The 26,838-nt window shown below is 35.6% G+C and overlaps 2 protein-coding genes across 3 annotated transcripts in view; one reads left to right on the top strand and one right to left on the bottom strand.

Annotated features, from left to right (window-relative positions):
* Nucleotides 1-500: 500 nt before the first annotated feature.
* LOC121375514 (proteasome maturation protein-like) lies at nucleotides 501-22,540 on the bottom strand. 2 transcript variants are annotated; one of them, XM_041503004.1, is made up of 6 exons: nucleotides 22,496-22,540; nucleotides 10,275-10,372; nucleotides 8,083-8,143; nucleotides 4,175-4,276; nucleotides 2,265-2,358; nucleotides 501-658 (listed from the first exon to the last, which is right to left on the bottom strand). In XM_041503004.1, exons 1-6 carry the CDS (start codon nucleotides 22,496-22,498, stop codon nucleotides 591-593), a joined length of 426 nt encoding a protein of 141 aa, XP_041358938.1. In that variant the 5' UTR covers nucleotides 22,499-22,540; the 3' UTR covers nucleotides 501-590. The 2 variants fall into 2 exon arrangements, with proteins under 2 accessions (XP_041358938.1, XP_041358937.1); XM_041503003.1 differs by lacking the exon at nucleotides 22,496-22,540 and adding an exon at nucleotides 22,182-22,316.
* Nucleotides 22,541-22,898: 358 nt separating this feature from the next.
* Nucleotides 22,899-26,838, top strand: part of LOC121376104 (vascular endothelial growth factor receptor kdr-like) — a 69,872-nt gene continuing 65,932 nt past the window's right edge. Inside the window, exon 1 of the mRNA XM_041503898.1 lies at nucleotides 22,899-23,185. Within this exon, the coding sequence (XP_041359832.1) occupies nucleotides 23,122-23,185 (64 nt within the window). The 5' untranslated portion in view covers nucleotides 22,899-23,121. The remainder of the gene's footprint in view (nucleotides 23,186-26,838) is intronic.

The raw sequence follows: 26,838 nt of genomic DNA, 5'->3' as shown, positions 1-26,838 counted from the left end.
AATAAAATGCACCAAGACCATGTTTCACCAGTACAATGGTCACATTTGTTAAACGAATAACTAGTTTACATTAATTTCAAGATTTTTAGTATTTTAAAAACAGTGTTGTGCAGATGCCCTAGTAGAACTGTGATTCTTAGTACTATAATATAATGCTGTGTATTTCCACCGCTACCTATCAATCAATACAGACACATAATTGGAAAGAGCAATATAAGAGAAATCTGTAATTTAGTTAAAGACCATTCCACAAAAGTGGTGGATCTAAAGGCGGGGCCCCAAGCCCCCCCCCCCATAATTTTGCAATTGGATATATATATATTGTTTTTATTTTCAGGGTATGTGAGATTCCGAGAAATTCCCCAGGAACGTTTGTGGCCTTTGGCCACATGTCATTGGGCCCCTTCTAAATGGATTTTCTGGATCCACCACTGCATAAATATGATTACCGGTAGTTGGCATTCAGCAGATCCATTCTGAGAAGAAACTATGGACTATGGATGAGTTCAGTTTTATTTTTCACCACAAAGGTTCTACATGTTTGCACAATGTGTTAACAAAAAGAATATACACATATGAATTTATGAATGTCATAAAATGTTTAGTCGTTTCTCCATCAACACGTGAGGTTGTCCAATCTTTTCACAGTTTGCAGGATCTGTAAATAAACAGAGAATATATGTAGAATTAAAAGTGATATCAACTCTTGAAGTTTCTTCTTTTTTATTTACATAATACCAATTTTCTACATACCAGTATGATGCTTTCTAATACCTCTTTATGACAGACATATCCCACTAAAATCTTATTTGGTTAAAGGTTTACATTATACTGTTTCCAATATATAAAAACAGATTAATACTGTCAGAGATAAAATACAAATGACCACGCAAATCGGTCCAGAATTCTTCAATCCACGCTTTTTTTGTTAGCAACAATTAAATACCCTGAGTCAAATTTACAAAGACTGTTTGTCTTACACGCGTGTAACTACATACATTTATAATGCTTAAACACCCACATCAAAGAAAAACAGGCATCGTAAATTTGGTCCCCTATTTTCAAGTGACAATGTCCTCAGTCTGTAAAAATTGTGTGCTCAGTTTACAGCATACACAAACTTGAGATACCTGCAAACCAGTTCTATTCTGAAGACTAAATGTATTTAGAAACAGATTAAACACACAACCAGCTGCTGCGTTCCAGCACACGTCTAGACTTGAGCATGGTATCAACTTGCTAATTAGTGCAACCCTTCCTGTCAACGAGTGCTTTTAACTTCTAATGACTTTGACCATAGTTCTCTTATAATGTGCACACTGTCGCAGTCAACTCTACATGACACATGTACACTAAAGACCCACACACTCTATAACCACCTCCAGTATATGTAGGTACATGTGTGAAAGGCGAAAACAGGCTTTGTAAATTCGGCTCAATATATTTTGTCCCGTTTATTTTTAAGATACTCAACTCAAGATTATTTTCATGTTATCAAGGAAGGAAGGAAGGAGGAAGCAAATGTTTTATTTAACGACACAATCAACACATTTTATTTACAGTTAAATAGCTTCAGACATATGGTTAAGGACCACACAGATATTGAGGGAGGAAACCCACTGTCACCACTTCATGGGCTATTCTTTTCGATTAGCAGCACCATCCCATAGACAGGATAATACATACCACTGCCTTTGATATACCAGTCATGGTACACTGGCTGGAATGAGAAATAGCCCAATGGGCCCTCCAACAGGGATCGATCCCAGATCAACTGAGCATCAAGCGAGCACTGTACCACTGATCTAAGTCCCGCTCCCATGTTGTCAAATACAGTCTTCAACCACATGACACTAATTACATAGTAACTTTATTTTAAAACATCTTCATATTGACTTGAAAGAGGAATGCTAAATGTCTGGAGAGCCAAACTCATATTTTATTTATTTACAGACATGTACAAATTTCACAGTTGTTCTTTGTTAGCGATTTCTTCAGTTCTATAAAAGTGCAACACCAGGGATAACCCTGTCCATTGCTAAATAAGCCATTTAATAATTTCCATACAAAGTGGCTAATAAAATGATCTTTAAATAGTCTCATTTGATTTCTTTTTAAGGAAGTACTCTACACACATGTGAACATTGGCTAAACAATAATTCTTTCCAGTATGAGCTCTGCAACACATGGATCTGAGTTAACCTATATGATAATCATGTAATATGTAGCTTACAAAACTACATAGATCGATTTTAATTACCCACCATTGAAAATATCTTCAAAATCGATAGTTTCGTCTTTACCAGTCAGTGTGTCGTATAGTACATTAGAGCTGGTTAGACCAGGCAGCCGCTGGAACTACAACATTGAAAACATTTTTTAAAACACAGCTAAAACAACAAAGTCGCCTTCTAATGTAAAAAAAACCTAAACAAAAACCTGAAACAAAACAAGCATTCTGAGAGTACTGCAGAAGCAATACATGTCCTCTACCGAGCCCACCAAATGTTCTTATTACCTAAGCTCAAGGGCCATCAGTGTTCGAGATTAACGGTATCCCGATATCCATGGGATACCAGAATTTAATTTTGGATACCAGACTTCAAGAACCCAGTATCCCACCGGGATACCATATAATACTAAAATATCAGGTGGGATACCAGATTTTGAAATGTTAGTATCCAACTGGGATACTGCCCCAAAATTTTAATCTCGAACACTGGCCATACCTGTCAAAAATGGGTAAATTGCCATGAAAGTCGAACTTGATCTGTAATATTACATGATACAGCTATACACAAAATAGGAGAACTATATGTAGGACATACAGATGGACGGATGGATATGAAACCTATAGACCCAATGAAATAGGTTTGCATCAAAGAATTTTGTGCACCAACAGGAAAAACAATGACATTGGACAAAGAAGAACATTTGGAATACTTTGCAGGGTAGCTTGGGTATAGTGAGCTTTTTATCAAACAAGAAAAATAATTTTTTTTTTTAGTTAATTCTAAAATCTGAAATTCGGGTAAAATCTGGAGGATTTTCAGTTTTCTATTTCTATGTAACTGAATCACAATAAAGTAAAACAAAATCTCTCAAATACTGATGTAACCAGGGATATTTTAATACAATTGTTAATATGGATGAGTTAGTGCTTTACTGTATTATTTAATATGTATACATTAGCTATTTTTATATATAAGCTTATAGTTAGAATGGGTAGTTGGGTATGGACTGTAGTTCTGTGGTTACTTGCACATGTATTTAGTGATAGGTTACACTTGACTGACTAGAGTGACGCATTATGACAGTTGCACTGCATGCTGGGGAAAATCCGATCTTTCCTTTCAAATACCACACCTTCTTCTCATTCTTCTCTTAGCCTTTCACAAGAACAATAATGGTTATCTTGGTGAGTGCCCATGGTGACATCTTTAGTTCAAACTAAAGATTGTTGATGTCTGGTGAGTGTGTTTTAATGTTATATTACGTGTATTTGTATGTTTTATGTAGGACCCAGCCATTTATTATATTTTTCATGTATGTCATGTTGTTACGTCAAATTATTAAACAAAATGTACCATTTATATATTTATAGGTTTCTCCCTACGGGAATAAAGAATCTCGAAAGCCCGAGCTGTTTTTTGTTATGGACTAGCAAGGGTTACACTGATAAGCAGTGCGAACTGTATTTAAACGTCTTACTGCTGCAAGGATACGATGTATTCTGATGAAGAAGAGAATAAACTGATTGCAGAACATAAGAAATAGAGGATACTCCCCGAGTATTTTGTGATATCATAATTTATCAGCACGAGGTGATAAAAGTATTAAGTCTGAGGCTTGCAGAGTACTGATAAATTAGGATATCACAAGACACGAGGGGGGGGGGGGGGGGATGCTTTTTATCATCCATTATCATTCTTTTCATTTGCGACAATTTTAAAGAATGTCAGTATGTGGGTTGAATGTCACTATATTTGGCAGTGGTATGATCGTTAACTAGCAGAACAACAGTGGGGTCACTAATGACAGGTTTAGCGCTGAAACATACACAGTGACGTAACAAAAAGAAGCAATATCTCCTAGGAGAATATCGCAAATTATAGAGTCTGCGATATATCTCCTACAAAAGCCTTTAATGGATAATAATAAGTGCCTGTCTAACCTTGGAGGCGATGTTTCTCTCCATCTGTAAGCGGAGCGGTGCGTGGATTCCCTGCAAGTTCCGCAGCATCACCTCATCCAGCTGGTGCTTGTTCTTCTCATACTGAAACACAAAAACTCACACATTAATATAACGGAGGAAAAGAATATTTACTAAATGACACCTCAGCACAATATGAACTATGGCCATTTGGTGCCTAACTTGTTTATTTCGACAAACTGTTGAGAGTTAAAAGTTAAACTTTTTCTTTACTGGGATCGATTCCCAATGTGATATTTTTCATTCCAGCCAGTGCACCACGACTGGTATATCAAAGGCCATGGTGTGTGCTATCCTGTCTGTGGGATGGTACATATAAAAGATCCTTTCCTACTAATGGGAAAATGTAGTGGGTTTCCTCTAAGACTATATGTCAAAATTACCAAATGTTTGACATTCAATAAATGATGATTAATAAATCAATGTGCTCTAGTGGTGGTGTTAAACAAAAAAAACTTTAACTTTACTGAGGGAGGGACGTAGCCCAGTGTAAAGTGTTTGACTGATGCACGGTCAGTCTACGATCGATCCCAGTCGGTTGGCCACTCAGGCAACACAAACTAGAACTTTACTGAGGGAGGGACGTAGCCCAGTGTAAAGTGTTTGACTGATGCACGGTCAGTCTACGATCGATCCCAGTCGGTGGGCCACTCAGGCAACACAAACTAGAACTTTACTGAGGGAGGGACGTAGCCCATTGTAAAGTGTTTGACTGATGCACGGTCAGTCTACGATCGATCCCAGTCGGTGGGCCACTCAGGCAACACAAACTAGAACTTTACTGAGGGAGGGACGTAGCCCAGTGTAAAGTGTTTGACTGATGCACGGTCAGTCTACGATCGATCCCAGTCAGTGGGCCACTCAGGCAACACAAACTAGAACTTTACTGAGGGAGGGACGTAGCCCATTGTAAAGTGTTTGACTGATGCACGGTCAGTCTACGATCGATCCCAGTCGGTGGGCCACTCAGGCAACACAAACTAGAACTTTACTGAGGGAGGGACGTAGCCCAGTGTAAAGTGTTTGACTGATGCACGGTCAGTCTACGATCGATCCCAGTCGGTGGGCCACTCAGGCAACACAAACTAGAACTTTACTGAGGGAGGGACGTAGCCCAGTGTAAAGTGTTTGACTGATGCACGGTCAGTCTACGATCGATCCCAGTCGGTGGGCCACTCAGGCAACACAAACTAGAACTTTACTGAGGGAGGGACGTAGCCCAGTGTAAAGTGTTTGACTGATGCACGGTCAGTCTACGATCGATCCCAGTCGGTGGGCCACTCAGGCAACACAAACTAGAACTTTACTGAGGGAGGGACGTAGCCCAGTGTAAAGTGTTTGACTGATGCACGGTCAGTCTACGATCGATCCCAGTCGGTGGGCCACTCAGGCAACACAAACTAGAACTTTACTGAGGGAGGGACGTAGCCCATTGTAAAGTGTTTGACTGATGCACGGTCAGTCTACGATCGATCCCAGTCGGTGGGCCACTCAGGCAACACAAACTAGAACTTTACTGAGGGAGGGACGTAGCCCAGTGTAAAGTGTTTGACTGATGCACGGTCAGTCTACGATCGATCCCAGTCGGTGGGCCACTCAGACAACACAAACTAGAACTTTACTGAGGGAGGGACGTAGCCCAGTGTAAAGTGTTTGACTGATGCACGGTCAGTCTACGATCGATCCCAGTCGGTGGGCCACTCAGACAACACAAACTAGAACTTTACTGAGGGAGGGACGTAGCCCAGTGTAAAGTGTTTGACTGATGCACGGTCAGTCTACGATCGATCCCAGTCGGTGGGCCACTCAGGCAACACAAACTAGAACTTTACTGAGGGAGGGACGTAGCCCAGTGTAAAGTGTTTGAGACTGATGCACGGTCAGTCTACGATCGATCCCAGTCGGTGGGCCACTCAGACAGTCACACAAACTATAACTTTACTGAGGGAGGGACGTAGCACAAACTAGAACTTTTTACTGAGGGAGGGACGTAGCCCAGTGTAAAGTGTTTGACTGATGCACGGTCAGTCTACGATCGATCCCAGTCGGTGGGCCACTCAGGCAACACAAACTAGAACTTTACTGAGGGAGGGACGTAGCCCAGTGTAAAGTGTTAGACTGATGCACGGTCAGTCTACGATCGATCCCAGTCGGTGGGCCACTCAGGCAACACAAACTATAACTTTACTGAGGGAGGGACGTAGCCCAGTGTAAAGTGTTAGACTGATGCACGGTCAGTCTACGATCGATCCCAGTCGGTGGGCCACTCAGGCAACACAAACTAGAACTTATTCTCTTACTGAAAACCAGCAAGAAATCTTTTTATATGTATTTTCCCACAAATAGGGCAATGCATAACAGTCACAGATACTAGTTATGAGGATTTGGTTGGAATGGAGAAAATCCATCAAGACCCATTGCACCTCAGGGAACACCCTACACCCTACTATTGGATTACCCCACCCTACACCCTACTATTGGATTACAGCCCACCCCCAAATATGTGAATTTATAACACCCCCAAACACTACTAATGGGTAATTGCATTTGTTTTCATTTTTTATACATCCAAATATGTGAAATTATAACACAGGTTAACAATTAGGGCCACATCTGAGTCAGTATAAAAGATGAGACTTTGTTCAAGGGACTATCCAGTGCACCACTACTGGTATAACAAAGGCTGTGGCATGTGTTATCCTGTCTATGGGATGGTGCATATATAAGATCCCTTGCTGCTAATCGAAAAGAGTAGCCCATGAAGTGGCAACAGCAGGTTTCCTCTCTCAATATCTGTGTGGTCCTTAACCATATGTCCAATGTCATATAACCGTAATAAAATGTGTTGAGTGTGTCGTTTAATAAAACATTTCCGTATTCCTATTCTGAGTTTATAACCATTGAACATATTTTAAAATAACAAATCATATTTTAACAACCAAGTTACAACTTGAGCACAGTTTATTGTTTAGAATCAGTTTTTTTGTATATCGAATGTCTTTCTGCTTGTCCTAATGTTTATAGTAGCTAAAATTTCATTTTACCTCCTAATATTAATCCATACCTGTGACGTCGCACTATTGTTCTAGGTGTAGACTTTCAAGAATCAACACCTGTGAAACAATGCAATTTGAACTTTTTATGCATTTAGGTCAGGGATTCAAACCCACTACTGACAGAACGTATTCATTGTAAACAAGTACAACGCTTTAGCCCTCGAGGCCAAACATATAAACATGTAATTGAAGCCTTATAAACCTGATACTAGTGATAGTAATATATTCTGGTGGAACACAACGAAGATTGTCGAAAACTAAATCGGAAATCAGAGAGTACATGTATAGCATGTGCATTACACTTGATACCAGCCATCCACTGCTGGGGATTTCCTGACCGAATCGTTCAGGTCTGGTCCAAAAGGATCCTATAGTATTGGGGTTATTAGTTTTGTAAATGCTCTTTGCCATTTTCCAACATTTTCATTATAAAAGATAAAATAGAAGTTAATTTAGCAATCACATAATTTGTTTTAATGAATAATCTATCAAGTTGGAAAATGCACTCGGAAGTGTAGATTCATGAAAAATAATTCACTCGCCGCTAAGGGGCGCGTAAATTATTTTTCACGAATCTACACCTCCTTGTACATTCCCCATTACATAACATACATTTCGTATGTACATACAAAATTATTTGGAGGTAAAATAAGAGTTTGGTCTATTGGTACTATAAACATTAGGAAACACGAAACACACTGTAAATACAAACACATTATAAACAAGAAAATGCATTTAATATGCACTTTTGGTTGTTAAAAATGCTCTATTAATCGAAAACAATGGATGCAAACTTTTTATAATCATACTTACATGTTCCTCGGAGTATTGCAGTGGGTGTGCAACTATTCTGTTTTTTTTGGCATGATTCAACCTAGAAACAATTACAAGCAGAAATGTGAATACAGTTGCACAGTACACAATCATATGTTACAGTGTGCATAATCATATGTACCATTTTAACCAACAGATCTAAGTCACAATTAGTGGACAACTGTTTTGTGTCTTGTCTAACAATTAGTGGATGTTAGTTACCTTTCTGTAACAGTATACAGACAACTATAACATACTTGTGTTGCTAAATGTAATTGCTAGTGTTACATGCTAAAATATGCTTCAAATTATACAATGGAAATAAATTACCGTCAGCCAATTCTTAAAAACTCAGTACTTATATACATGTATACTGTGAAATAATTATTCATGTAATCATTTTTAATGAAAGGTGCAGACCCTAGTTACAGCCCGTAAAAAATGGACACTAAGTTTAGTTAATGTACAAACTGGCAACATACATTTGGGTAAGAATATAACAAAGAGAAGCTAAAGTCTGTGATGTTTAAACTGGGAAATACCGTCTAAAAATAACTAGAGCTTGTCTCGATAACCATTACATACATTTTTAGAATTATGAAAAATGCATTTTGGGGTATTGCAAAATCTTGGGTCACTTTAAGTGTATATAAAAATTAGTAGTTTGCTAATGCAAATTATATTTCTCAACCCTTAATATGTCTTCTACTATTGAAGTTCTACTTAATAAGACAGTTTACCACAACCACTGATAGTGAAACAAAAGTTTATTAACACTCTAGTTGTTTCTACTTAATGATGATAACTAATAAGATCAGAGAAGAAAGTGGGTTGTAACAACAACAAACATCAGTAGATGGTTGGGTACTGAGGCTGCATGGCCCTAGGGTTAGGGTTGTACAATGTTCTAAAACGGCAGCCCCCATTCAGAATGTATGCTAACAGGGCTCGAACGTAAGAATTTCTCTCCCACAGCAATTTTAAAAAGAATTGCTGTGGCTGAAACAACCCACTGATGGCTATTGTGAGCCTGCCTACAGCAATGTTTTAAAAAGTGACAAATAAACATGACTGAAAGGCCATTTTGCTGTATGTAAACATATTTCAAACGTGAAAATGTTAAATATTGGCAGTTAATGTACACCAGAAAAGTGCCATTGATGATGTGCTCTACCTACGGCAATTTATATCTCAACTACGGCAATTGTGGTCACTGCTGTCATTAAGTTCGAGCCCTGTGCTAAGCATCAGCTAAAACCATCTTGTAAGTTTTGGACGAAGAATACTGAAAATGTTTGACATCGGAAAACCTGGAAATACTGTACAGACAACAAACCCCCCGACATTTCAGACAGAGTTGCTTCCAGAGGGTACAATGGGTATGGTGCCATATCCAAAATTTCTTGCAGATTTCTTTTTAACCTTTTGACAAAATTAATGACTCTTTCTTATCATTACTGTATAATTTTCTTAACTCTAAACTTAACCCATTGTCTTTCTGGGGGAGGCCTCCTATACCGTTGACTGTGGTTGCATTCAATTCCATAGCACCATACCCCAAAATTTCTTTCTGGCAGGAACACTGCCAGAGAAGCTATCAGTGTCACTCTTGCTCCCAATCCACTCCCCTGAGACTAGTTCAAGGAGACTTTTAAGTTATATGGTATCACTATGGTTAATATAGTAAATGACTTCCCATAACATAAATAAGGGCAACAACTGCTTGCTCAGCTCAATTATTTTCATGTTGAGGTCTGAGAAAATAAAAAAAACAGAACTGCAGGTAAATCCAGAAAATGTTCATCTTTGTTAGATGGAATTCCGAGATTGTAAAGTTAGTTTGTTTCGTTTAACGACACCATTAGAGCACATCGATATATTAATCATCGGCTATTGCATATCAAACATTTGGTAATTTTGACTCTTAGTCAACAGAGGAAACCCGCTACATTTTCTTATTGCAGCAAGAGATCATTTATATGCATTTTCCCACAGACAGGAAAGCACATACCACAGCCGTTGACCAGTTGTGGTGCACTGGTTGGAACAAGAAAAAACCCAATCAGTTGAATGGATCCACTGAGGTGGTTCGATCCTGCGACACAAGCACCTCGTGCGAGCACTCAACTGACTGAGCTAAGAGTTCCGAGATTGCTGCTTGTAAATAAGCCAAGTGTACATGAAGGACTAACCCATGGAGCATGATGTCTGGAACACCGTAAGGCCCGGCTGGCAGATCCACTGGACGCAGGCCAGTCGGCTGCTGTTTCATGGCTGGATGTGCTAAACTCTGTAACGAAACCAAATATGGTAAGTTTTCTTTAAAAGTCAACTTTATAATAAAATTATGAACTATGATCAATATGGTTTAAATCTTTTATACTGTATAGTTTGTATTCCTAATCAGGGCTAGCTCTGGCAGTCGCCAAATTCGCCAAATTTGAATTTTAAAAATAATTGACAAATTTTATTTTATGTTCGCGAAATAATTTTAATACATTTTTTTTTTAGAAAATAACCGAGTTTATTTTGCCATTTTTGAAGTTTAATAAATAATTTGGCGAAACGTTGTGTTCAACTAGAGCTAGCCCTGCCAATAACAAGTAAAACATGTTATTCCTACTTTTGTTTTCATGTAAGCATCACAAATTGTAATACTATTGAACCTGTCCTAAACAATCCAAACTTTATTCAAAAAGAAGGAAGACATCGTTATTCATTACGTGATGACCGGCCTTGGTGGCGTATTGGTTAGACCATCGGTCTACAGGCTGGTAGGTACTGGGTTTGGATCCCAGTCGAGGCATGGGATTTTTAATCCAGATACCGACTCCAAACCCTGAGTGAGTGCTCCGCAAGGCTCAATGGGTAGGTGTAAACCACTTGCACCGACCAGTGATCCATAACTGGTTCAACAAAGGCCATGGTTTGTGCTATTCTGCCTGTGGGAAGCGCAAATAAAAGATCCCTTGCTGCTAATCGGAAAGAGTAGCCCATGTAGTGGCGACAGCAGGTTTCCTCTCAAAATCTGTGTTGTCCTTAACCATAAGCTTGACGCCATATAACCATAAATAAAATGTGTTGAGTGCATCGTTAAATAAAACATTTCTTTCTTTTTTTTCATTACGTGATGTTCTTGATACTTCACAATACAACTGCAGACAGGGAAAATTTGCATGAATTAAATTATCACTATTAATCAAGGGTTATTTTTCCTTTTAGTCAAAGAACAATTTTAATACAGGATTTTCAATAAATATTTATATAATGGAAATAGCCTTAATTGGAAATGTCATGTCATCTCCTATTTGACTTGGCAAAACATCTTTTTGTTTGTTTAGTTTAAATTTTTATTCAATATAAAGTTAACATTTAAGTTTAATACAAGTTGGAGAATGCTCTCAAAAGTGTGGATTCATGGGCAGGGAACATTTTGATTAGCGATATTTCTAATCAATTTTCAATTGATTAGCAACTACTGTTTAATGTTTTAAAATGGTTCCCTGATCATCATATGGGAATCATGAATTATATTTGAAGATTACACATTTCTTCTGATACATTATAGTCTCCACAATTTAATTATCTACTGGAATTCATGCTAAGCAGGGCTTCTAGATTATGGTAGCCATGGCTAGTGATATTCAGTGTTGGGCTAGTAAATAACTACCATCACCAAGCCCGATGGCTAGTGAATTCTTTTGTTGTCAAATGCTGCATTTAAGTGTTATTTTTAAAATGTGAATATCCTTGTCCTTCCTCCCCTCAAATTTAAGGTTTTAAAGCTCTGTCTCCTTCTTTAGGTGACATATCTCATTATTCCTATTAGTAACATTGTATTTACTTAAAGTATGGCTAGTAAATTTTTAATCATGGCTAGTAAAAAAAAATTAAATCACTGATCCCATGGCTAGTGTTTTTTTTCATAACAATTCTAGAAGCCCTGGCTAAGCAATAATGTACTATATACATGACCATTACTTTTCATATTTAACTAGACTACCATAACAATTCTAGAAGCCCTGGCTAAGCAATAATGTACTATATACATGACCATTACTTTTCATGTTTAACTAGACTACCATAACAATTCTAGAAGCCCTGGCTAAGCAATAATGTACTATATACATGACCATTACTTTTCATGTTTAACTAGACTACCATAACAATTCTAGAAGCCCTGGCTAAGCAATAATGTACTATATACATGACCATTACTTTTCATATTTAACTAGACTACCATAACAATTCTAGAAGCCCTGGCTAAGCAATAATGTACTATATACATGACCATTACTTTTCATATTTAACTAGACTACCATAACAATTCTAGAAGCCCTGGCTAAGCAATAATGTACTATATACATGACCATTACTTTTCATATTTAACTAGACTACCATAACAATTCTAGAAGCCCTGGCTAAGCAATAATGTACTATATACATGACCATTACTTTTCATATTTAACTAGACTACCATAACAATTCTAGAAGCCCTGGCTAAGCAATAATGTACTATATACATGACCATTACTTTTCATATTTAACTAGACTACCATAACAATTCTAGAAGCCCTGGCTAAGCAATAATGTACTATATACATGACCATTACTTTTCATATTTAACTAGACTACCATAACAATTCTAGAAGCCCTGGCTAAGCAATACTGTACTATATACATGACCATTACTTTTCATATTTAACTAGACTACCATAACAATTCTAGAAGCCCTGGCTAAGCAATACTGTACTATATACATGACCATTACTTTTCATATTTAACTAGACTACCATAACAATTCTAGAAGCCCTGGCTAAGCAATAATGTACTATATACATGACCATTACTTTTCATATTTAACTAGACTACCATAACAATTCTAGAAGCCCTGGCTAAGCAATAATGTACTATATACATGACCATTACTTTTCATATTTAACTAGACTACCATAACAATTCTAGAAGCCCTGGCTAAGCAATAATGTACTATATACATGACCATTACTTTTCATATTTAACTAGACTACCATAACAATTCTAGAAGCCCTGGCTAAGCAATAATGTACTATATACATGACCATTACTTTTCATATTTAACTAGACTACCATAACAATTCTAGAAGCCCTGGCTAAGCAATAATGTACTATATACATGACCATTACTTTTCATATTTAACTAGACTACCATAACAATTCTAGAAGCCCTGGCTAAGCAATACTGTACTATATACATGACCATTACTTTTCATATTTAACTAGACTACCATAACAATTCTAGAAGCCCTGGCTAAGCAATAATGTACTATATACATGACCATTACTTTTCATATTTAACTAGACTACCATAACAATTCTAGAAGCCCTGGCTAAGCAATAATGTACTATATACATGACCATTACTTTTCATATTTAACTAGACTACCATAACAATTCTAGAAGCCCTGGCTAAGCAATAATGTACTATATACATGACCATTACTTTTCATATTTAACTAGACTACCATAACAATTCTAGAAGCCCTGGCTAAGCAATAATGTACTATATACATGACCATTACTTTTCATATTTAACTAGACTACCATAACAATTCTAGAAGCCCTGGCTAAGCAATAATGTACTATATACATGACCATTACTTTTCATATTTAACTAGACTACCATAACAATTCTAGAAGCCCTGGCTAAGCAATAATGTACTATATACATGACCATTACTTTTCATATTTAACTAGACTACCATAACAATTCTAGAAGCCCTGGCTAAGCAATAATGTACTATATACATGACCATTATTTTTCATATTTAACTAGACTACCATAACAATTCTAGAAGCCCTGGCTAAGCAATAATGTACTATATACATGACCATTACTTTTCATGTTTAACTAGACTACCATAACAATTCTAGAAGCCCTGGCTAAGCAATAATGTACTATATACATGACCATTACTTTTCATATTTAACTAGACTACCATAACAATTCTAGAAGCCCTGGCTAAGCAATAATGTACTATATACATGACCATTACTTTTCATATTTAACTAGACTACCATAACAATTCTAGAAGCCCTGGCTAAGCAATAATGTACTATATACATGACCATTACTTTTCATATTTAACTAGACTACCATAACAATTCTAGAAGCCCTGGCTAAGCAATAATGTACTATATACATGACCATTACTTTTCATATTTAACTAGACTACCATAACAATTCTAGAAGCCCTGGCTAAGCAATAATGTACTATATACATGACCATTACTTTTCATATTTAACTAGACTACCATAACAATTCTAGAAGCCCTGGCTAAGCAATAATGTACTATATACATGACCATTACTTTTCATATTTAACTAGACTACCATAACAATTCTAGAAGCCCTGGCTAAGCAATAATGTACTATATACATGACCATTACTTTTCATATTTAACTAGACTACCATAACAATTCTAGAAGCCCTGGCTAAGCAATAATGTACTATATACATGACCATTACTTTTCATATTTAAATAGACTACCATAACAATTCTAGAAGCCCTGGCTAAGCAATAATGTACTATATACATGACCATTACTTTTCATATTTAACTAGACTACCATAACAATTCTAGAAGCCCTGGCTAAGCAATAATGTACTATATACATGACCATTACTTTTCATATTTAACTAGACTACCATAACAATTCTAGAAGCCCTGGCTAAGCAATAATGTACTATATACATGACCATTACTTTTCATATTTAACTAGACTACCATAACATTTCTTAATTTCTTGTGACAAATAATTTTTGCAAGACAAAATATGGTGAAAATATTTATGGAAATTTAACGTCATTGAGCGGAAACTGATAAGTGAGCCAAGTTCAGATTTCTGTAACTGTAGTCAAGAGTTCCGTCTTAAAGTCACATCACAAAATGAGGTCAAGTGGTCATCACTGTTGGTCAGTCTCTCGTAGTTGTAGGTTCTACAGATTAGTCAAAGGAAATACGTCAACATCTGTTTCATGAACATCTTAATAGATCTGCAAACAAACTAAACTTTAGTTCACACAGTGTGGGAAGACAAGTCTCTGGCCCACCCGGGCCAACTCTGGCACTTGCCAAATTCAACAATTGTGAATTTTAAACACATTTGGTGATTTTTATTTTTATTTGGTGAAATAATTTCATGTAATAATTAATATTTTGTTAGAAAAATAGGTTTTGGCAATTTTTGAAGTTTAATTAATAGATAATTTGGCAAAATTTTCTGCTCGCCCAGAACCTGCCTCATAATGCTTGCATATGACAAACTTATTTCACATTTTTGATGACTTTTACCAACAGAGCATATATCCTTGCATTGATATTTGAACCATGAGTGAAAGCATGAACATAAATAATTCAATTCAATGGATTGGATCAATACACTCCATAAGGCAGAATACAATACAATGCACATGTAACAACACAATGTACAGTATCGATTTAAATATATCAAGATAAAGTCAAAGTTTGTATTGTTTAACACCATCACTGGAGCACACTGATTTATCAATCATCGGTTATTGGATGTCAAACATTTGGTAATTATGATGTAGTCTTGGAGAGTAAACCTGCTACATTCGTAGCAAGTGTTCTTTTATATGCACCATCCCAAAGACAAGATTACACATGCCACGGCATTTCATACACCAGTTGTGGTACACGGGTTGGTATGAAAAATAGCCCAATGGGTCCACCCACGTATACATACATACATAATTTAACAATAAATAACCCATTTTGCTTCCCTTTATTTTAAAGCAATGATATATATATTGTGAAACCACCGGTGAGAGCAAAGTAGGATTTAATTTTTGATATATCGACTTACGTCAATATGAAGTGGATAAGTGCCAAGTTGTAATGCAGTCAGACATTGCTTGTGCTTAAAAATGCTGTTAAAACATATGGGATGTGAATAAGTATTAAATATTAAATACTTCTTCTTCCTGCAAATATTAATAATCTGCAGTGAGCACTTTATTTAACTCACAAATGTGCAGGGTTGAAAATTAGCAGTCGCCCGGTCGCCACGACCTTTATTGGCTAAGGGCGACTAAGAAGTTTACAAAGGTAGTCCGTTGGGCGACCATCGATTTTAGAGTCTTGCGAGTATGGTACCAGTTAAAAAAGAAACGCACTGAAACTGAATTGAATGACTAATGTTACAAAACACACCGCGTCTTTGCTGCCGGGAACAACAAATCTGACAGGAGACGATATTATAGAACATGTTCTATATTATGACATCGCCAGACTGACCAGACTCAGCTTCTATGATTTTGGTCTGGGGCTGTAAACATATAGCTCAAAATGTATTGCAGACACTTGAATTTTGTTTGGCTAATTGTAATGGACTGGATACACCATAATTATCTAGTAGACCTAATTTTTGACATTATTAAATGTTATGGTACAAATTAATCCCATTTAATTAGCTTACTAGGATTTTATTCTGGGACAAAATTAAAATATATCTTGTAGTTTTAACTCACACTAACAATGAAATTGTCCATTACTACAGGGATTATTCCAAAATTCAATTAATTGGCATGTAAATATAAAATTCATATAAAAACATATTAATTTATTAAACTGTAAAGTTAAACCCATACCATCTGAAATAACTCTTTTTTAATGTAAATAATAATAAAAAAAATGTGTTATAAAATTGCATAGGTTACATCTTTTTTGATACAGTTTTAAAGGTAGGGTCAACTCAAACAAGAGCTTTATGTGTTGGAAAGATGCATACCCAGACCACCAACACATACTGACACTTTAACAAATGAAAAACGCGTAATTTTAGAGTTAATAAAAAAACATGAATATTCCTGCTAACTGGGGGCAGCCATTTTGTTTCGTTTTTGTGACGACTGGTGGTATAGCTTGGGGCGAAGTGATGTCAGCTCCGTCCATTTTCTCTATGCACAGTGTAAACAAACGCTCTAATTTACGACAGGGCGCTTCGCTTTCAACAACTTGACTTGTAAAACAACATAAATGACTTGATAGTATAATAAACTATTTAACTAAATATATTTCAATTTGCATCAATAGAACGAAATGGAGTTATAGTATTTTTATTTTTTTTTAAATCGAAAGAAAAAATGCATATTATTAGGCCTATTGGTAGGGTACGTTCGAGCAAAAACGACCACTCACGATACCCAAGTGATACTTTTCTTTTCTTTGGGACGACGTAATTGGTCAGTTTTGTGATTTTAGATGGGAAAGTCTACTTAATCAAGGGTGTTACAGAATTACTTACAGTAATAATGCAGGGTGTATCCGTACGGTTACCACACAATACCCTGTGATCTTAATAAAAGAGGCATGTCTTTTTAGTGTGTCTAGACACAGTGTCTGGGGACCGTCTAAATATACACCTGTCAATCAGGAACCACAGGTACAGGCCATGGGAAAAAAGAAGACCAATTAACCAAGAAAACACTCCAATTATTTTTCAGTACATGGATTAACTTATGTACCAAACATAATACAGTTATTTCAACATTTTGACAATGGTGGTTTATTTTGCATTGAAAAATAATATATAATTGTTACTGGCTTACTGGGATGGCTATTATTATAGAACATTGCGATGCATTTGCAAAAATCAGGTATGTTTTATTTCTTCAGTTCGAAGACTAATTCCTGACGTGACACGTTAGGTATTACGTAACCACCAGCTCGCCAGAGGGCGTATTCACTGGGATGGTACAAAATGGCTGCGCCCGTTATATATAATAGCCGTCACATTTAACCGTTTTATTAATTAACTATACGATTATACTTGTTGATATTAAGCAATAATGTGCATTATATATCGTTGAATATGCATACCAGGCCAAATGCCTTAATTGTCCCCCCCTTTAAGGCAATTGATGGAACATCCAAGGTAATTTGAACAACTAAACAGTAATACGAGATCATTTAACGGCAATTTGTAAAGAAACATTTGTATTTTAATGGTTTTCCTTTTTCAAAAATATTATTTGGGTTGGTATGGGTTTAAAACTTAATAATATGTTTTTATATTAATTTTAATTTTATTCATTATGCAGTTACATGCCAATTCATCATTTTCCGTTTGACGCAAACGGACTATATACATAGTTATTATTATACATGGTTGTTATTCAACAAAGAAAATTCTAGTTTTGATTTTCGCTGTGCAGTTAAATTGGAGGGCTAGATGAATTTGAGAAGGGCCAGTAAGATTTTTCTTCAACTGGCCCTGCTGGCGACCATGGTTTTCATGTTAATTTTCAACCCTGAACGTATCAATCGAAAAACAGATAAAATAAAGAGTTAACATCTACATACAATATTTACCACTAAAAAATACAATATTTACCACTAAAAAAAAATACAATCAAAATAACTCTTTAAACGGTCATCTGAGTAAAATGTTGACCCCACTTACAGACTCATGGAATGAACACCACCTATTTTCCACTTGAAGGGTAGGAAGGAAGGAAATGTTTTACTTAACGACACACTCAACGCATTTTATTTACGGTTATATGGCGTCAGACATATGGTTAAGGACCACACAGATATTGAAAGGAAACCTGCTGTTGCCACTTCGTGAGCTACTCTTTTTGATTGGCAGCAAGGGATCTTTTATATGCACCATCCCACAGACAGGATAGTGAACAACAAGGCCTTTGTTACACCAGTTGTAGAACACTGGCTGGAACAACAAATAGCCCAATGGGTCCACCAACGGGGATCGATCCTAGACCGACTGTGCATCAAGCAAACGCTTTACCACTGGGCTATATCTTGCCCCTTAATAAACGATGTAATAGATCTAGTAACCTTCACCCCTGTCCAGGCAAAAACAGGGGACCCAATATTAATGAAATTCACACCTTTGATAAACTATCTAATGATCTGTAATGTATATATATATATATATATATATATATATATATATATATATATATATATATATATATATATATATATATATATACAAGGTATATTAAGAGCATTCGGATACAGCATTTCTATCAGTAAAAATCAAAGATATTTAAAAACTGAAACACAATTTTCTCCTTTTGGGTCCCTTGGTAATTACAATCCCCCGATGAAGGCACAAAAAAATTGGTACGATGTGCAAGTTGATTCATCTTTTCTGAAGTTAAATGTAGATTTATATATATATATATATATATATATAGGTAATTCAAGAGGGTAAATCGTGGTCACGTGTCTTGGTGAACGAACCAATCAAAGAACAAATACTATTTTAATAAAGATCCCAAAATAGCTATAAAAGACAAAAGATTTTAAAAAGCAATCCCCTAATGTGAAATAATATTGTTCTGGGCCCCGTTCCACGAAACAACCTTCTACTATTGCCGTAAATACCTACCATCGCGATCTTAATTTTATTTCTATGATCAACCAGCACATTCCACGACGCGGCGTAGCTTACTATCGTCATAAATTATGGTGAAAATTTACAGTTAGTATAAGGCAGCCAGAAGATGATTTGATTATTTTCTAAGATATATACCAAATCAGTGTTCTCGCTGCTGCATTTAAGTGGGGCGGGCCGCCCCGCTATTGCATTTTGCCGCCCTCCTTTCACGTTCTCCGCCCTCCTTCATTTTTCTGCGCCCCTCTTTATTTTCCAGCACCCTACTATATTTTAGAGCACCTATATCCGCTATTTACAAATGCACACTTTTTCCACACATAAAAAAACACAATGATCAGTCTGCACACTGGACATCAAAGGAAACAAGCTGTGTTGTGTACGAAAAAAACTATTGACGAAACATTTACGACAGTTACCGTAACGTAATTTAACAGTATTTTTAACAGCCTCTATTTTGTCCCATACCTGTATCCATTTGTATGTTTAATACATACAATAAAAGTTATATTTTATTTGAGCAATGAAAACATTTTAATTTTTTACGGATTCGGCAATCTCCGATTGAAAACCCCCCACTTATTTGGCGCCAAATTTGTCACGTGATCAGAACGGTCATTCTGTCTTTTTGTTTCCACTAACAATTGTCTGATAGTTTGTCCACAATTGCAGATAAAATTGGTTGTAACAGATATTTGTACTATCTGTCATTCTGTTTATTCAGCAGTTCTTGGGTGCCAAATAATATATACACTGCCTTGACAAAAACGAAACAGCGATCGATTCATTCGATGAAGATGCAAATAACAAAAAATGTATCAGACAATGTCTTTCCAGAAAGTCTACCAACACACAATATGGTAACCAAGCTCCGCACCCCCCCCCCTTTTTTTTTGAAGGGTGTGGTGCCGTGCGGCCACCATCCTTTAATTTCCACCAAGCGAGAACACTACAAATACCTTTTATGAAACTCTGCGTTCAATGAAAAACATTCTAGGCCATACGACCTTCACATGAGAATACGGGAGATAACTCTCATGTCTTATGCATTCGGCAATTACCACTTAGCAAATAAACTAACAAAGTTACTTCATGGATGTTCGATACCAATGAATACATCTAAGATGTTTCAAAAAGTCAGTAATCAATTTATTTAACTAATTCATCGTCATTAACCCAATTGACCAAAGTGCCCTTTTTATATTTAAGCTTAATAATTATGATGGTAATAATAAATTAATTTGAACCATTTTCCAGCTACCAGTTGACTATGGTACGAAATGCCCGGATATTATTTATTGGCATCTTTATTATTATTTTTATTCAGTTGCAGGTGGTGTTTGCATCTTATAGAGGTTTGTATTGTAATGTTATTTTGTAACAAGACATTATCAGGATAACTTTTGTTATGGTACAAAATGATCTAAGGTTGACGACAGTCATTTTTCGCACCCTTGTTTTGGGTTCGTACACAATAAATATAGCATATCTTACTGTAATTTCACTTGAAATCCATATTTCGTAAAAGGCACAATTTTTTTATCACAAGATTTTCTTCAAACACATTCAGATGCATTAGTAATGTTCAAAAAAAATATTTTCAATAGAAAGTTTGCATAGGAATTTTTCCAGCATTCTTAAAACGGAAACGTTATGTACCCAGTGTGTGGTTATTGTAAGGCAATTCAAAGTGACGTCATTGGAATACTGACGTTATTCAAATTCAAAATTAGCTATATTATTACAATGCTTTGCCACATTAAAATAAAAATTGGTCCACTAACCTTGACCCGTCAAATTTCTATAACAAGCGGACGTTGTTTACAGGTTGGTACTTTGTTATTTTTCATTATTCTGGACAAACTATTAATTTTAATTTTCAAAAAGATGAAAGAAATAAAAAGTACCTTTTGTCAAATATATCATATCAAAATATATATTACCGTTGGATATGTTTTATTTACTATGCACGAAGCAAAAACAAGGGTGCGAAAAGTGACTGTTATCGACTGTAGGTAACAAAATGGGTTATAACTAAAACGGAACCGTGCCAAAACGACACCAAGCGAAAACGGAACCAAATTGGACAAAACGTAACCTGCATTGGCTAAAACGGCACTGAAATTTATGGCTAAAAAGGAACCTACGATGGCTAAAACAGCACCATAATTGAATTTTATTTGAAGAATAGTAAATAAGACAAAAAACCCCAACAAAACAACTTAACTCAAATGAAAAGTTATTTATTAAAAGAAAAAAGAAATGTTTTTGTGTCACTGCTGATAGTTGCACAAAGAATATTCAGGTCAGGTAAATTTATTTACGTGCTTCCATCAGATAACTGTTCAAACACGCTCCCACTGGGAGCCACCTCTGACAAGAGCCAGATGCCAATCTTGCTGAGGAGAGCTCTTGTGAACTTTTATTTTTCTCAATAAAATAAGTCAAAACAAAGAGACCACCGGAAGTTGGAACAAAATGTGAGCTGTGTATGCATTTCTTAATTTTATAAGTTATATATATTTATATATGGTGCCGTTTTAGCCATGATAGGTTCCGTTTTCGCCAAAGAAAATGGTTCCGTTTTGGCACGGTTCCGTTTTAGCCTGTACCCAACAAAATGGCCAGGGTACGAATTGACTAGCAACGCATAACGCTAGTTCAATACCCCAAAGGTGGTGAAAGTATGGAACTCTTTCTCATACGGTTTCATTCTGATGTATCACTGAAAATAAAACATTGGGTCGACTTTTCTCAACTCATGGCATTCTTCAATTCGCTGACGTCATGATGGAATAAGAACGGCAAAAATTTATTTTTGGTTTTATACCTTGTCGACTACAATAAGCTATATTACTCATTCAACATATAAAATAAAACTGTTATCATACATCATAAAACAAGATATAAAATCAAATAACAAACTCCGTTACTTCAAGCTCAACTATGCATAAACTTGTGATATTACTAAAAACGCTTTACCATGTTGATTTCCACTGTAGTTGTCTTCCGGTTAAAAAGAAATGTAACACAATCTGTGATTGGCTTTCCTAATATAATACCAATATTTTCATTGGTTATTTAAAACAAGAAAGGAATTCCTTTAGCTGTTCAATGTTTCAAACTTTCTCCCTCCATTCGTGGAATCCCTTAGTATATTGTTTGCTACTGTTGCTGTAAACTGTTGTTATTATGCACAGATTTAATATGATCAACTTTCAATGTGCACAATAAACGATACAAGTGCAGATGCCATTATTATAATTCTGATGTAATGGAATATTTAACAAGTAATGATGTCCTCACAAGGGAGACTGGCCAGTTCATTAACGTTTTGGCCTCTGTTGGAACTTCCCACAGCACTTAGTTGAGAAGTTGTGTCATTAGTAGGGTAGGTCGCTAATGCACGAACTGATCGTTCGGAATAACGTTATCAACAACGGCGAGAATCTTCATTTGAGCAGCTACATGACACACAGTTATGGATATAAGTGTCTAAGTGCCATTTTCACTAATATTTCATAGATCGTATCATGAATCTCCAAATAACGTGTCATTAAGTCTGTGGCAGTGTAGGGTAGGCCTACCTTGAGATTGCTAAACTGAACATGTTAAAGATGTCAAAATTATGTGTTATCCACAGTATTCTTAGTTGGATATACATTGTATGTGGTAAGTATGTTTTTGTTTTGTTTTGTTTTTTTTTTCTTTTGTTTTTTTCGTTTTTTTTTGCATTCAAGTATTTGTCTCATAAAGTTTATTTTTATTTTATAGATCTATCTATAGGTTCCTATAATTATGGAATTAATTTCATTTATTAATTAATTAACTGCCTTGATGATAAAGCTCAACAGAAGATAAAAAAAGAAGCAACAGGAGATTAATGGGTTAATGATCCCCCACCATTGAAATGACTGGGATTAGAATGGATGATGTAAAATCCAGGCCCTTAGGAATAATATCTTAAGTCGTGGGATCCACAATCTCTAATGGTGGGGTTTAATGGGGAGGGGAGAAGAGAGTAAATTAAAAAAAAAAAATAATAATAATAATTTTCGCTCCACCTCGGATTTCTACTGGCATACCTGAGTTGTCATAGCAGGGCTTGCTCTCAGCTCTGGCTATCGCCAAATTTGCAAATTTTATTTTAATTTGGTGAAATAATTTCATGAAATAATTGATATTTTGTTATAAAATAACTTGGGTTTTGAAGTTTAGTAGACAACTTGGTGAAATATTTTGTTCACCCAGAACCAGCCCTGGATAGGTCTTAGAAGAATTTTAATTCTTTCAAGGGTAAATATTCCAAAATTGAAATTTTAACGTGCGAGGTAGTTTGTTTTATATCTCCAACCACCCACAAAATTAAATTTTATTTCAACTATATATATGCAGCAGACCAACCAGGCATTAAATGGCATGCACTACAACAGATTGTTCTGAATGTGCACGTAAAATCCTATGACCTGGCATTAAATAATTTTAAAAATTTCGTCTCTCTCCCTACTCAATGTGATCAGTTCTAGAACAGTTGTAAGTGGACCCAATGGTTTTTTGTGTTTTTTCCCTCTCCCCAGTATCAATCAGTCCCACATGACCATGCTCTGTGCTGTCTCATAAAACCAAAATAGGCCTTGCAAGTGGGTGTGGGTTTTGAAAAGTTTGTTTGAAGTTTGTTTTGTTTAACAACACCACTAGAGCACATTGATTTATTGATTATCGGTTACTGGATGTCAATCATTTGATAATTTTGACATATATAGGCCTATAGTCTTAGAGAGAAGACACACTAAAAATGTTTCCATTAGTAGCAAGGAATCTTTTATATATATATATATATATATATATATATATATATATATATATGCATGCACCATCTCACAGACAGAATCAGGACTAAACCCTGTCCATTGCCACATTGTCAAAAATTTACTAATTTTTAAACAAAGTGGCTACATCAACATGTAGTCTTTGGCTAATAACTATATAGTATAAGTTAAATTTAAGGAAATACAGTGTTATGTATTTGAAAATTGGCTATATAAAATAAGTGTTCCAGAATGAGCCCTGCAGGATAGCACATACCATGCAGTGTTTGCCCAAAGGACTGTTCCGACCCCACACCGACCTCATGCATTTCTTTACTGGGACTGTAAAAAAATTATAACAATAAAAAAAAGGGACTCGTGACTTCTGTGATCAATTCGCCTTTCATATAGCAGTTGTGATGCACTGGCTAAACGAGAAATAGCACAATGGGCCCACTGATGGGGGTCAGTCCTGACTGATCACGCATCAAGCAAACATTTTACCACTGGGCTGCATCCTGCCCTCAAGTCTAAAAATAATCTATTCCCTACCATTCCACCCCCCACCCCCCGTTGAAAAAACTAATTTCAATATTAATGTTGCTGTCATCTTCTGTTGTGTATGAAGGGAGGGGGGGTTATAAAAGATGCAAATATAAATCTCTTGCTGCTATTTCATGCATGTCTCCCCTCACTGCTTTACTTTCTTTGTCATAATATACATGTATGCTTTTTGAAAAATGTAGAAGGGACGTAATTCAATTTAAGATTACAGGTGTGTACTGCATATAAATAGATTATTGGTCATAACAGTCATTGTATAAAACCACCAATTTATTATTACTTGGTCAAAACTGTATAAAATTTATTTAAACAGTCGAAATGGCCAGTGGAAGATAATGTATGAAAAACCAGTTTTGTTTCTACATGTACATGAACATACAAATGTAATTTATATAATAAATGTTAATATTTTATCATTACATGTATTATTATTATTATTAAATAATAATAATTATTTTCATTATTATTATTATTATTATTATTATTATTATTATTATTATTATTATTATATTATTATTAATCATCATCATCATCATCATCATCATCATCATCATCATCAATTATCATCATCATTATTATTATTATTATTATTATTTTATTATTAAGGATTGTCTGTTATATCCTTTACGTTCAATGGAATATGGAATACTAAAAAAATCATCCGTAAACTGTGAATCAGCAAAGCCGTTCTCATATAGGTTTGCGTAATGAATGTAACAGAAATTTATTTATTTATTTATTTTATAATTTTATGAAAGTTTGTATTAAATTAACATACATGTATACATGTATGCTTCCAGAGTAATTAATATTCATGTATATGTATATAGGCATTTTTAAAACTCTGCTGAGGTGTTATTAAACCAAGCCTCGGTGGCGTCGTGGTTAGGCCATCGGTCTACAGGCTCGTAGGTACTGGATTCGGATCCCAGTTGAGGCTATCCTGCCTGTGGCAAATAAAAGATCCATTGCTGCTAATCGGAAAGAGTAGTCCATGTAGTGGAGACAGCGGGTTTCTTCTCAAAATCTGTGTGGTCCTTGACCATATGTCTGACGCCATATAACTGTAAATAAAATGTGTTGAGTGCATCGTTAAATAAAACATTTTTTTTTTTTTTTTTATTAAACCAAATTACAGTGTTCAGGATTAACGGTATCCCGATATCCTGGGGATCCCAGAATTTAATTTTGGATACCAGACTTCAATAACCCAGTATCCCACCAGGATACCATATAATGTTGTTTTTTTTTAATCCTGCGTTTTAATTTTTTGCTGAAACAATGAAAGTCATCATTTACTGGTGAAGTTAAGTAACAGCATTTTTGAGTTCATACCCAGTCTAATGCTATGCCATAACAATATCTCCCCCAACTCATTTAAGTGGGATACTAAATTCTCAGGTGAGATACCAGATTTTCAAATGTTAGTATCCAACTGGGATACTGCTGAAGATTTTTAATCTTGAGCACTGAATTAATATTCCTTTTTTTTTTTCTTCAGGATTATAATTACTTTAATTACTAACACTGTGGGGTTAAACCGAGAAAGTGCTATGGCACATGATCATGTATACATGTTACTTGATCTAACTCTAATTGAATCTTTTGTGTAAAGGTCAGTTAAAAAAGTTAATGGAAATCCATTGAAGTTTTAATTTAATCAGACAAATTATGCAGGCCTGGGTTTTTTTTGGTAAATCTTTTTGCATGTTCAGAATGCATGAAGATAAAGTTGATTACCTCTTGTCATCAAATAAATTTAGTTTTGTTAGATGTACATTGTATATAGGGGTTTTTTCTGCTGTTACCTGGTATACTGCCAAACACAGATCTGTACGTTTGTAACTATTTCAGAAGTATGACTGGTAACACAGATTTTCTTGACAAGTCAGTCAGTATTTTTAACATGTTTTGTATAACTACTAAACTAGTTGTTATTGGTACACTTTGAGT

The sequence above is a fragment of the Gigantopelta aegis genome, chromosome 6, assembly GCF_016097555.1.
Source record: "Gigantopelta aegis isolate Gae_Host chromosome 6, Gae_host_genome, whole genome shotgun sequence".
Classification (NCBI taxonomy): domain Eukaryota; kingdom Metazoa; phylum Mollusca; class Gastropoda; order Neomphalida; family Peltospiridae; genus Gigantopelta; species Gigantopelta aegis.
This window is presented reverse-complemented; position numbering and strand designations above follow the sequence as displayed.